This window comes from Clinocottus analis, unplaced genomic scaffold (assembly GCF_023055335.1).
Source record: "Clinocottus analis isolate CAN_PGR_092001 unplaced genomic scaffold, fCliAna1.0.p SCAF_12, whole genome shotgun sequence".
Lineage (NCBI taxonomy): Eukaryota > Metazoa > Chordata > Actinopteri > Perciformes > Cottidae > Clinocottus > Clinocottus analis.
In genome coordinates this window covers 17,784,078-17,797,416 of record NW_027175843.1, presented here as the reverse complement: position 1 = coordinate 17,797,416, position 13,339 = coordinate 17,784,078, and the positions used below count along the sequence as shown (strand labels likewise).

Sequence of the window (13,339 nt, the reverse complement as noted above, 5' to 3'; positions counted from 1 at the left end):
TGTGTTGCAGTTTTGTTGTCTGCCTCCAGACAAGCGCTATGGACCGGACTATTAACGTCATTGAGCAACAGCACTGACAGCTGGAACACTGTAATTCAAGCAGACAGTCAACGGGACGACATGGAGAAGAAAAAAACGCTCGCTCATTCAATCCTAAGAAACATCGCACAGGGATCCACGGAAAGAAACCATAGCGTTGTGCAGCCAAAGAGTTGAGCCTGACATGATGATATGAGGTATAAAAATGCCTTGGCTTGCTGCTATGAGATGTTCTGGTGTCACTTTCAGAGGAAGTAACAAGTCCACACACAAACTGGGTCTCCATGTCTGAACCCTGGAGGGGTCAAAACACAAGCAGTACACAACTTGCACTGAACATATTTCACGGCCCGTGGAGCAGCACGGGAACATGTCGTAGCAGTGAGGTTCGTAAGGCAGTTCTTGGACGGCCTCCGGGCGGCGCCTGCTTCCTCCACGCAAAGGGAAGTGCCATTAGTGCTCGAGACCCCGGTGAAAGGTCACTTTGAGCCGAGAGCCTGTGGCGTTTCTCTCTGAAGGCGTTATCATTCAACCCAATTTTGCAGCTTGCACTGACCTCTGCTAATAGACTGTGTGTGTGTGTGTGTGTGTGTGTGTGTGTGTGTGGACTGATCTCCCCCGTGGGTGCAACCCACCACTTGCTTGTTGGTGGCGATTGTTAGCGGAGCGACGTTCACACCAAATCCCTCCTTTGATCACGAGAGCTTCATAAGGAGTTCCTTGATGTCGAGGGTTTAATGCTTTTTGTCTAGCGCCCCGTGTGGCGGACGGGGAGGCAAAGTCACATCTGCTTTGCCGACAACCACCCGACGGGATGGCTTTGTGAGGCGCAGGCGGGACGAGACAATCTCCTGCTGAGCTGCTCTTCCTCAGCGGGGTAGTTTCGGCCTCCTCGTTCATCTACTGCTCATACGAGTCCATCTCTCGAACACCTTTCCTTCTTTTCAGGGTCCGTGTTCACTGATACAGGACTGGTGAAAAGCGTGAGAGTTGTGCTCCACATAAGCATGTGCGTAAAGAACTAGGGTTACACTATCGTAACCCCTCAGGTGTTTAAAAGTTGAACGGGGTCACAAAAACAGAAAGCAGCCTCACTGTATTTCTTATGGGACACCTCCAGAAAGAAAGGCAGTCATATGAAACCCCTCTCACATTACACACGGCCATTTAAGCCATTGTTATTTTTTCTAACTCAAAACTTTTTGTAACACAAATCATTCAAACATGGCTTCAGGGAATGGCGTTAAAAAATAACTCCTGTACAACATTTTGTGACCTTTGTCTGTGAAAAGCGTGTCATAAATATACTTTACTTACTTTATTATTATAAAGACTGATAAAAAAAACAACTAATTCATGAAAAGACACAATCAAACAAAACAACATTGTTGTTCATTAATAATTGCATCATGTGTTGACGCGCGGCGGTTGCATCATGTGTTGATACTGAAGCTTGTTGTTCTTCACACCTCTGATTGCAGAGACACCTCAGAGGTTGCGATGTCATCATTTGACTAATCCATGCAGGTGTGAACCGGCTTGCTGTCTTGAGCGGTTCGACACACTTCCATTAGGAGCAACTAACGGGCTGCAAAATGTTGCTCACGGAGGGGCAATTCAATCTCATGGGACCTCACGGAGGGAACGGACATTCACCCCGACAAACAGAGAGGATTGTTTTGCTCTTCAATTGTAAGATCGCCACAGAATTCAGCATTAACTTTACCTCATTTACCTTTCTGAAGACAAAACAAATCTAGTTTCATGACCATTGATGTGGTGGTTTGTTCGCTAGACCTCATGTTTGGTTTCTCAATTAGGATACACTTTAAATTTTTTATTCATTTGAACTTTAATACACCAAATAAGTCAATTGAGAAACAGTTCTCATTTACAATTATGACCTGGCCAAAAACATACATACACTCAATCTCGTACAAAAATGACATAATACACAATCTATAAAGCCGTTGCAGAGACTACAAAGACCATATCTTTTGTGCAGGAGGGTGTTGAGTTTGTGTTTCTTTTGTGGCTTGGAGCAGCTGACTGAGGAGGGAAAAACAACCGAAGGTGGATGAGGACTTCTGGAAGGACGGTGTTGATGAAATTGCTGGAGCGTAAATTGCGGTTTCTGTTGGAGAAGATGAGTGGAGAGCAGGAGAAGATATGTGAGGGTTTCACGAATGAGTTTCATAGATGAACTGATACCGATGTGTGATCTCTGCACTGCGACTATGTATAAGAGGTCAACGTGGTTTTCTTTGCAACCAATGAACAGAAGGCACCATATTTGAAAGGCGGAGGAGTGATGTGGAGCCTCTGGTACCAGCGACCTGTCAATCACACAACGCCCATTTTATGGACATTGTATAATCTAGTTGACTCTAAAAGGGTACCAGAGTTTACAAAATGAATTATGTGCTGAGGGAGACTTGAAACTAGAGCGATTGAATCCATGAAGTCACGTTTACAGATGTTTACTTCATCGGTTACTCAGAGAAACACCAGACAGACGAACAGCTCACACTCACAGAGGTGTTTCGTACTCGAGGGTAAAGAATCCCTCTCATGACAATTTATTTTCCACAGGAAACATAAAATATTTGAGATTAATTCAGACGTCACTTGAATTCCCTGATTATACACATGAAGCTATTATCATGCACTTAGAGAGGAGGAGCAAAGAAAAGCATCAGTTTTTAAAAAATTGTGAAACTGAGTCATTGAGGTTTGTGCTGAGTCGTCTCTTCGTGGAATCCTTCTTGGCGTTTTTTCCGTGATTGGATCCGTGCACATTTCGGACACGTCTTTTCCACAAAACAGTGTTTGTGGAAGCACGCTCTGCACACTGTAGGAGGAGAAGCAGCGTGAATGCACTTCATCATACTGCTATCAGACATGAACGTTGGAAATGAGGTCATTTTGTTCCAAAAAATACAACATCTTAAACCGACAAAGCTTCACGTTGCCCCACAGAGGGAATCAAGAATGTGTGTTTTCATGATGGAGGTCAGACTTTAAACCATTGTCACTGTTTCTAAGCCCTTTATTCCAATTTAAACTAATTTATTTAGACACTACAAACAAAAGCACACTGATATATCACCATTTAAGTGAACTTGAGATTCATTATATATTAAGTGCCTCCATTTTATATCATTTACTTTTTAGCTATTTTATTTCAAAAGCTACCACGTGTCAGCTCTTACCTGGACATTGCAGGCATATGTCCACCTGAAAAGGAAAGATGACATCTCTTTTTCTGCAGAACTCACAGATAAAGCCTCGGGCCAGACACAACTGTGGGAAAGAGGTCAGAAGAATTGTAAAATAGTCTGTTTTTTAAAAAAGTATGAACCTCTTTCTCTTGCTGAATGTCTATCACAGACCACATCTTCTCCTCCTTTGATGGTCAAATTGCTGCCAGAGCCACAAACACAGTCAGTATTTTATCCCCCATCTTCCCTGTGTCATGTTAATCCCAAAATCTGGACACCAGGGCGTTATCATTGCTGTTTTTAAGCCCGCCCTGTGTTGCTTTGGCTTTGTCCGGATACAAAATGTGTCCAACACCTGCAGCTGTTCAGCAACTCATATCATGAAGACTGAGCAACAACAACAACAACAACGCGCTGCGTTAGCAACACACTACATGTATTTTCTATCGAGACAAATCCCGCCTCAGACTGACCTCACAGTCCTCCACGTGGTCGATGGCAGAGTGCAGCACCGCGCGGGCCTGAGCCGCCAGCTGACCCTTCTTCACCCTGCAGAGGTCGTCCATGGAGAACAGGTGCGGCTGCTGCGTCAGGTGAGCAGGAAGCTGATCAAACTCGGCCATCGCCCTGAAACACACACACACACACACACACACACACACACACACACACACACACGCTGAAACTGCTTCATCTGGACGGCAAATATCTTGTTTGTGGGATACTCATTGAGTACATCACCTCCTTGCCTGACCTGATGTCCTAATAAACCATTGCTGAGCTCACAGTTCATTATTCTCTTATATTGTTTCACCTCTATTGTGTACTTTGTCTTGATTCCCTCCACTATGTATCTGTATGTGTTAAAGTGTGCGACCTTTCGTCCTCTCTACCTGTATGGATGCCCGTTTCCGAAACTGTGACAGAGAAATCAAGATCCTGTGAGTCAGAATTATGAGACACTAAATTATACGAGGGATACTATCTCATAATTATGACGTACTGGATCTTATTGTCTTTATCACAGTGGAGGAAATCCGCTTCCTTCGTACCTGCACACATGGAAATCAAACGTTAAACGTGACTCAAATGTCTAACATGGCTCCAGAGGTTTCTGAGGCCTTTAATTAAATGTATAAATGTTGTTGCTTTTCCTCCCAGCAGACGCATCTCAATGAATCCATAAATAAATAAATGCTCATCGACCAAACGGGGATCCACTTTTACATTTAAACCATAGTGTGTACTTGTAATGTGTCAGTAATCATGACACAATAAACATCCATCTCAGTCACTGTAAGTCATATAATGAATGCTCATGTTATTGAATTGCTTCTGAAATCATGTGGATGTTTGTTGAACCTCATAATAATAGTGATATCCTGTCTGTCTGGATGTAGATGTTGTACTTTGTCTCTTGTGTGAACTTCACCCTGTTTGCTGCTGAAATGTCCGCACTAATAAAGAAATATCTGTGTTGTTTTTGATACTGACACTTGGTGGCGCTAAAGTTAAACGTTTTAAATTCCTACACACACTGTGGCTTTATCAAAACCTAATTAAACTTAATGCAATGTTTTGAGTTGCTTCTTGAAGTCTGCGACTCGTTTTACAATCAATAAACAAGCATCACAGTCATATTGTTATTAATATTCTGTCTACCTTCCAGACAATCTGCAGGCTGACAGCAGCTTCTTGATGCCCATCAGCTGTTCCTGGAGCTCCTGAAGGAGACAGGAGGAAGGAAGGAAGGAAGGAAAGAAGGAAGGAGTGAAGGAAAGATGGATGGATGGATGGAAGAAAGGAAGGAGCAAAGGAAATAAAGAAGGAAGGAAGGAGAAATGGAAATAAAGGAGGAAGGAATGAAGGAGAAAAGAAAATAAAGAAGGAAGGAAGGAAGGACGGAAGAAAGGACGGAACAAAGGAAATAAAGAAGGAATGAAGGAGCAAAGGAAATAAAGAAGAAAGGAAGTAAGGAGCAAAGGAAATAAAGAAATAAAGTTGAAGTTCATCTCTGTTGAATCTTTAAAAGAGAAAACAAGAATATTGTACTGCCTCTTTGCCAAAAGTCTCTCTGGTACTTGAGTAAAAGTACCAAGAAAACAATGTAAAAATACTCCATTACAAGTACTGCATTTCATTTATACAATACTTCAGTAAAAGTAAAGAAGTATTAGAAGCTGAATGTACTCAAAATGTTGAATGAAAGTACTCTCACTGAAATGAAATGACTCGTTATGTGACAGTTTGTTACTTTTAACTTCCTAACATACAGTCATCTTATTCTGGCGGTTTCCCAACATAGGGGTCGCGGCCCTCCAAAGGGTCACCAGATAAATCTGAGGGGTCGTGAGATGTTTGATGGAGAAACAAGACGAGGACATACGTTTATGTTCAGTTTCCTCGTTTGACCAGTTCAGAGGACAAACGTCTCTTTGCTGGAGTCGAGTGGAACGGGATGTGAAATAATAACGTCCGTGATTATGGTTCCCATAATCTTGAAACTCACCCTGAACTTGTCCAGCTCCTTCACTCGGCTGTAGAGCGTCTTCCCGACGCGAGTCAGCTCAAACAGAGGCTGAAGCCGGACTGACTCCAGCAGCTGTTTGGAGAAATCACTCACCGGGTATCTGCAATATTAATATCAATATGTCAGATTTCTATGAAGACGTGTTCGTTCTCCCGCTGAGCTCGTTAGTTAGCTTGTCCTCGGTTCATTGGATGATGTATAGTACTGCTTTGAGTGGATTGATAGTAATATTCATGATGATGGTATTGTTACTTGCTCTATATTTTTAGAATATATATTGAATAGTTGGATTATTATCTGTTGTATAGTATTTGTCTTTTTTTTAATCACATTTAACGTAATGCTGCAACTTTTTACTTGTAATTGCTTCGAGGTGTTTTCTTTTTTGGAAATGTTACGGTATTATTGTTAATAAAAAGTATTTCATGTTATTTTTATTATCATTATCATCTGTTTTAATTGAACTATTATTTAGTTATTTTATTATTAGGAGAGGGGGAACAGGGTGGAAATGTTGGCTGTGTATTGTTCTGTTGAAATTCATTGATGTGACTGAAAATCAACAAAAACATTGTGTAAAAAATAATAAAAAGTAAAAACACAGATATAACTGATATAGTTCAGCAATATCATCTGTATTCATGTGTCTCACTGTATTAAAATCAATAATGGTATCAGTGTGTATGAGACATTCTGGCTGACAGTATTAGTCATATTTAAATAGGCGTGGCAGGAGCTTTATTGGTGTTTTTACGACCTGCCAAAGTCCCCGCAGGACAGAAGTCGACCAGGAATCACAGCTTCAGAGCCGCCGTGGCAGCAGTCACAGAAATACCTGAAGGAGTCAGAGGAAGAGATGATCCGAGCACAACAGTTGGATTCATGTTTGTTGGAGAGAGAGTTGCTTTTTATTCTTGCTATCGCGGCATCGTGACCTCACTCATGACCTCTCCGGTGATTACTATTACATGTTGTACGGATACGTACCGGCCAAGATACTCACAATACCGCAGTTTCTTTATGTACCCTGGTGAGAGAGAGACACACACACACACACACACATATATATATATATATATATATATATATATATATATATATATATAGAGAGAGAGAGAGAGAGAGAGAGAGAGCGAGAGAGAGAGAGAGAGAGAGAGAGAGAGAGAGAGAGAGACACACACACACACAACACACACACACACACACACACACATATATATATATATATATATATATATATATATATATATATATATATATATATATATAGAGAGAGAGAGAGAGAGAGAGAGAGAGAGAGAGAGATAAATAGACAGATAGATAGATAGATAGATAGATAGATAGATAGATAGATAGATAGATAGATAGATAGATAGATAGATAGATAGATAGAGAACTCAGTGGTGCTTTGTATCAGCTTAACTTTGAATATTGTCAAATTAAGAACCCAAAAAAACATAAAAAGCAGAATAAAGCACATAAAACAGATGTTTGATGTATTGCAAATCAAAGTATCTTGTGCCCCCTAGTGGTCATATTAAAGATGGTAAAAAAAACATTTTCATTGTCTTGTTTCCTTCTCGGTGAACTTCACCCTTTTCCCTCCTCTGAAGCTGAATGAAAGCCGGTGATGTGAATACTCACGCGGCTCCACCTCGGTGCCGCAGCCCGCACACAGGAAGTGCTGCAGAGCCACGACCTCGCTGCGCCTGGAGGAGGAAACAGTGCACCGTGAATGTCCACATCCTCCCATCCGTCCATCCCTTTCGTCCCTTTTTTCCTTCTATGTGTTCCTGTTCGGTGTGGTTGGGTCTGGCCGGGCGTCACTACACCTGTTGGTCGGCTGAACGGTGAAGATGATCTGGAAGCGCGGCGGGGCCCAGCTCAGGGATCCTCTCATCCTGGTCCTCAGGCTGATCTCCTCTGCCAGGCTGCCGCTGCTCGCCGCCACATCCTCAGAGCCTGGCAACTGTCAAACAGGAGAGAGAACAGAGAGGAAATATCCATGTTGGCTCCCCTGGTTGTGGGACTAGACACAAAGGATATAGCCTGGAAGCAGATGTAGGAACACACAACAACGCTTTGCTTGTTGAAACGCATGTTTTTGTGTCATTTTCTCTGTTCATTTGCATATCGGGCGCTGTGATGCGTTCCCACCTCCTGCAGCGAGCTGCGCAGGCTTAGCCGTCCACGCCGAGGCTCACGGGAAGGCAGCCAGCTCCTCCTGAACTCCAGCACCAACTGCTGGGCCAGCCGCTCCGCACTGCATCATGGGAAAAGCACAGATCGACTCAGGACTCTCAGACTCTGAAGTCTGTATTCAAACAGACGCACAGTCATTTGGGGTGTTTTTTTTGTTCATACTTTGGGAGAGACTCTCTCGGCGTCAGCGTAGCGTCGCCTGCGCAGTCTGGAATTAAAACGCAGAAATTCAGGAATCATATGTGACGCAAGAATGATCATTTCTGGAGGGAGTTACAGTCCCACTAACATGATCACACTTGTTATCAGCTGTTATAAAGTGTTGATAATACATAAGAACACTGTCTCATGACCTAAATGTGCAATGAGCAACATTGTTCAGGTAACTTTCTTTAAAAGTAAAACTAGTGTGTATTTATGCACAGTTATGGTTGTATTCTTTTGTGTATATATATTTTACACATTTTGCACACTGTTTACATTTAATTTAGTTTCCTTAATTTACTGCGAATATTCACATTCATTGTGTATTTACTGCAGTTATTGGTATTCATGGTGTATATATGTATTATTTTATTTTGTGTGTTTAGTTTATTGCATCTGGTGTCTGTAAAGTGAGTGGCGCTGCTACTTTGACGACAAATTTGTTCATCACGTCTTGTCTAAACTTATAATAGGTTGATTATATTTTGTAATAATAAAACCCAAATAACCAATGTTGTCATTTAGTGGAGGATAAAGTACAACATTTCCCTCTGAGTTGCAGTTAAGTAAAGTAACATTATAAAATACCCTTAAAACTAGTATCTTATTTCATTTTAGATATTTACATCATTTCATGTTTTGGTTTTAAATGATTCATTTTAAAAAAGACAGAATATAGAGAGAAATATGTGACACATTATTTACAACACAATAATGATACTTAATAAAGTATGCACTGCCTCACCAGCAGGCATCATATCATGCACGTGTTGTCAAAAGGATTTAAGACAATAAAGAGTAAAAATGCTAAATAACTATTAAAAATTAAGATTTTTTTCATCCTACACAACATATAACATTTTAATCCTGTCACTGTTATTACATCTAAATGGACAGTGAGAGTATTTTACCTTCAAATCCGCTGTCTGAGGAGAGGATGGAGAAAGTCTTCGATGGATGTCCAGCCTCGTGATTCGCTGCTTCCTCCTCTTCCTCCTCCTCCTCTTCATCCCGCGTGTGTTGCCGTGTGTGTCCGCAGGAGGAGTGTGTGTTTCTCTGCAGCATCTTCTCAGTCTCTTGTTGGGGATCACTCGCACCGCCGGCCTGTGTGCGTCCGCTTGCTCGACATCTCTCAGCGTCTCCGTGCGCGCACACGCACACCCGCGCGTTGCAGTGCGAGCGTTGCCGTGTGTCCGTCGTGGACGTCCATCGATCGGAGCTCAGGGTCCATTTGACACCTTCCAGCACCTCCAGCATCATGTCCACCACGATGAAATGAGCATTCTCCTGCACACACACACACACACACACAGTCATTCATAGAGACACCGGTAAACAAAGTTGTCATCATTATTGACACGCTGATGTGTTTTGTGCATTCCGAGTCGGATGAAAAAGCTAATTGTCATTCTTTCAGAGAGGTTAGGAGATGAAATCTGTGTTAAAAAGCTCTCTTAACTTGAGACATTGAACTCACCACAACTTGACACTGTGATACATGGTCTTCATTTTAATCAGATTCGAATTTGTTTCATTTATAACGTATCAAAAGTACTAAATAATGAACTGTACAGCTCTTGGATGTGACGCACCTTTTCCAGATCACAACTGGTCTTAAAGATGTCTGCAGAGAATTCTGGGATGCCGCTGCCCCGCCTCTCTTTGCTGTGCTGTGTTGAGGTGGAGAGGCCTGAAAAAGCAAATGCATTATGTTTCTGTAGTGTGGAAAATGATACGAAAAGTAGACAACCAAGTGCCTCTAGGTTGAGCCCTTAAAACATAAGAGGGGGGGAAAGTACGCAGACAAATGGCTCATGTGAGACCTCAGCAGAACCATGGAGTACTTTTTAACCCGTGAAACTTGAAACTTTATACAAACAGTTATACTCCCTGAGGATGAATCATACTGACTTCATCCCCTAGCTTTCTCGATAGCGTCACCATTAGTGGATCTTTTATTAACATGTTTGATAGTATAGTGTGGGTTGCGCTGCAATCTTTATCACGAGTTCATGGTCCCGAAAGGATGAATTGTAACTTTGATCCCCTGACCTCAAGCTTGTCCAATACTTTAGTTTTATGACCAAATATCTGCAAAGCGGTGTTAGCAACAACGTGTTAGCAAACACACGTCAGCAGGTTTATTGGTGTCAGACTACCTGATCTTAATCAGACCAGAATGCATTGGGAAATAGCAGGTGGACTCTGTGCATGTCCACACAGCCGTCACTCTGTAGATACACCTGTAATAATTAAACCCATTCTTCTACCTGATGAGTGAGAGGTGTCGCCGCTGGTGAGGCCCCGCCCCCTGTCCTCCTCAGCCAATCCCTGCCGTCCGCTGAAAGGACGGTGGAGCCAAGGGCCGAGGAGTCGGTTCAGATGCGACGAGGGAGAGGCGCAGAGCGGCTTCTTGTCCTTCTGAAGAGGGGCCGGGCGGGGACAGGAGCTCGGTTTGGATCCCTGATCCACCGGGCCGGGGACAGCTGGGCACCCGCAAGGATCTAGAGACAGCGAACCAGAAGCAGGAGACCGGGAGTCCACGTCTCTGTCAAAAAACCCCACAAGAAACAGGATGGCAACTTGAAAAATCATAATATACACTTCCACAAATTCAAAAAGAGAACATTTTATTCATTAAAAAGTTAACAAATCAAGGTCAAACTTCAACAAGTGACTCCTCGAGTGTTCAAGGGGCAATGAACACTACGTGTAATTATTCGACAACACAAAGATCACAAAACACAATGAAGCTGCTCTCCAGAAATACCTTTCTATCCGCCCGCCTCAATGACACTACCTGCTGTTAAAATGCAAGGAAGTGTCCTGAGAATGCAGATCTCTGTGTTCATAGGTAGCACACAGTTTATGAGGAAACAGGAATTGAAACGGAAAATAAAAAAAAAATGAAAAAAGGTTTCCTTGTTTCCTTTATGTCATCATTATTTTTGCAATGAGACACAAAACAAAGGATTTTTGGATTGGATGAAAAGCAAACGCTCATCAAATTCATATTAGGAAGCTATGATTGTAATATTTTTGGGGAAAAAAGAAAGTGCAAATACTCACGCGATAATAATACTTAATAAATAGCGAACGTACTACTTTTTTAAAAATGTTTTCAGTCACCTTGATGGTGCCTCTGTGCCGGTGTCCTCTCCATGCCAGGATCTGGGCCTCCGGCGTCTGGAGATGACCGGACTGCTCCTGGGAAGGAAGACGCTTTCGTCCTCCAGCTCCTCTCTGTTACCCTGTCTTCCTTCCTCGCCATCATCATCCTCACTGTCCCCATCAGCCTGACGATCGGGGGTTCTGTCAATGGTGTGCACGGCCGAGCTGTACTGTGGGTTCAACTGGGAGCGCTGGGAATGTGTGAAGGCCTTGTGACGTGTCCTCTTTGTGAACGGTGGCTCCGGGCGTTGATGGGAAAATGCTGCGTTTGTTTCTCCTCCACTGGTTTCTGGCGGCGTCAGGAGGAGAAGTGGGACTGATCCTGAACCAGCCGGCTGATGGTTTTGGTGGAAAGACTCTTCCTGAGGGACTTGTAGAGAGAAACAGGAGACAGACATGTTTGTAATACATATTTTAAACGCACATTCATTGCTCAGGGATGAGAGGGAGTTTCTTTCAAGCTGGTGTTTCTGGCATTTGAACCAGATTAATAACCACTTCCATATCATTCAAATTAAAGGCTTAAAGGCTTTTATTGTGAATCCTCTTTGATCAGAGTTCCCTGTGCTCAGCAGCCATGTAACACCTGCATTGTCCCGCGTAATCGCAGTCTTAAGTAGCCCTCAAAGTGCTTCAAAGCTCCGGAAATCTATTTTGAGAGTGCTGTGGATCTCACCTGTTCCTCTCAGAGCTTCAGCTGCAGGTGTCTGCGACTCCGCGGAGTCGACGCACCAGCTGATGTATCTGGATCTGTGCAGCGACGAGGGCATCTCGCAGCCTCCCATCTGCACAGGAGAGGAGAGACAAAGTGTCCCGGTGACAGCGGCTCTGGTGGACACGTCCTGGTGCGACATTGCTTCCTGCGTGATGAGCAAACAGCTCCCAGCTGTGGCAGTGAGTGAGGATTTGACTGACTCAAAGAATCCAAAGTTACCCAAACACTTACATCTTTAGGCAGTCGAGCACCGATGAAGACTAATGACGTTCATGACTCAAAAGTGTCTTCTTTTCTTTCTGTTTGGAGACGGGAGCAGGACTTTCTTTTCACTGCAGTTCCTGCTGGTCGTTCATTAGGATCATAAAACAACTCAAAGGCTCTTAAAAGTCAAAGTCTCAAGTCTGAACATGACCTCATCTACTACAATAGATGAGGTCAGACAGCATGTGTTTGTGGAGATGAGTACGCAGTTATTTAAGACGGGGATTGTGGAGACTAATCATGCACTGAAAAAAAAGGAGACTTTTATTACATTTTGTGAGTCAACAGCTTGTGGAAGTTTTGACCAAAAACATGCCAGTGTGGAGCAACACACATCCCAAAGGTTTGTCAGAACATGTGACGTCACACAGGAAGTAAGTGCAAGTAAAGATTGAGGAATATTTTAAGGTTTTTTTTTACCTCAAACAAGAGCCTGCAATATCGGTATTTGCTATTAATATTATTTTCTCTTCCTCAAATTCCAAAATGTGAATGCCTGATTCTAAACGTCTGATTTTTTTACCTCAACCCTGGAGCAACTGACTTGTGAAAGCTTAACAGTAAAACTCCCTTGAAAACATAACTTATTAAAATTGGGGTACATATCCTGTCAGAAGAAGTCTTTTTTAACAAATTCAAAAAGATCTGCCCCCCCGTTTCTACCGTTACGTATGAGAATATAATGTAATATGAACATTATGTAATGCGGACATTTGTTTGATAACTGTTTCTCGTCAGTATGCACGTACACACTCGGTGTCACAGCTTCATAAACATCAGCTGGTTTCACATCATGAAATACAAACAGTCGGGTCAGTGGGAAACAGTTAAGATGTTTTTCAACCAAAGTCACAAATCAATCAAGAGATCAACAGATCAACTATCAGATGGATTGCCGTGACATTTAATACACAAATCAATTAAACCAAACTTGGACCCTTAACTCACAGTTATTGTTACGAGTCACCGTTATCCAGCTGATGATTCACTTAT

The 13,339-nt window shown here is 42.6% G+C and overlaps 1 protein-coding gene across 1 annotated transcript; it reads right to left on the bottom strand.

Moving 5' to 3' along the window:
- Positions 1 to 2,667: 2,667 nt before the first annotated feature.
- Positions 2,668 to 12,152, bottom strand: rubcnl (rubicon like autophagy enhancer). Its single transcript, XM_068573055.1, has 16 exons — positions 12,044 to 12,152; positions 11,326 to 11,737; positions 10,467 to 10,744; positions 9,789 to 9,886; positions 9,108 to 9,483; positions 8,155 to 8,200; positions 7,948 to 8,053; positions 7,623 to 7,759; positions 7,435 to 7,499; positions 6,778 to 6,817; positions 6,548 to 6,625; positions 5,770 to 5,890; positions 4,923 to 4,984; positions 3,734 to 3,887; positions 3,252 to 3,342; positions 2,668 to 2,890 (listed from the first exon to the last, which is right to left on the bottom strand). Exons 1-16 carry the CDS (start codon positions 12,150 to 12,152, stop codon positions 2,763 to 2,765), a joined length of 2,301 nt encoding a protein of 766 aa, XP_068429156.1. The 3' UTR covers positions 2,668 to 2,762.
- Positions 12,153 to 13,339: the final 1,187 nt, after the last annotated feature.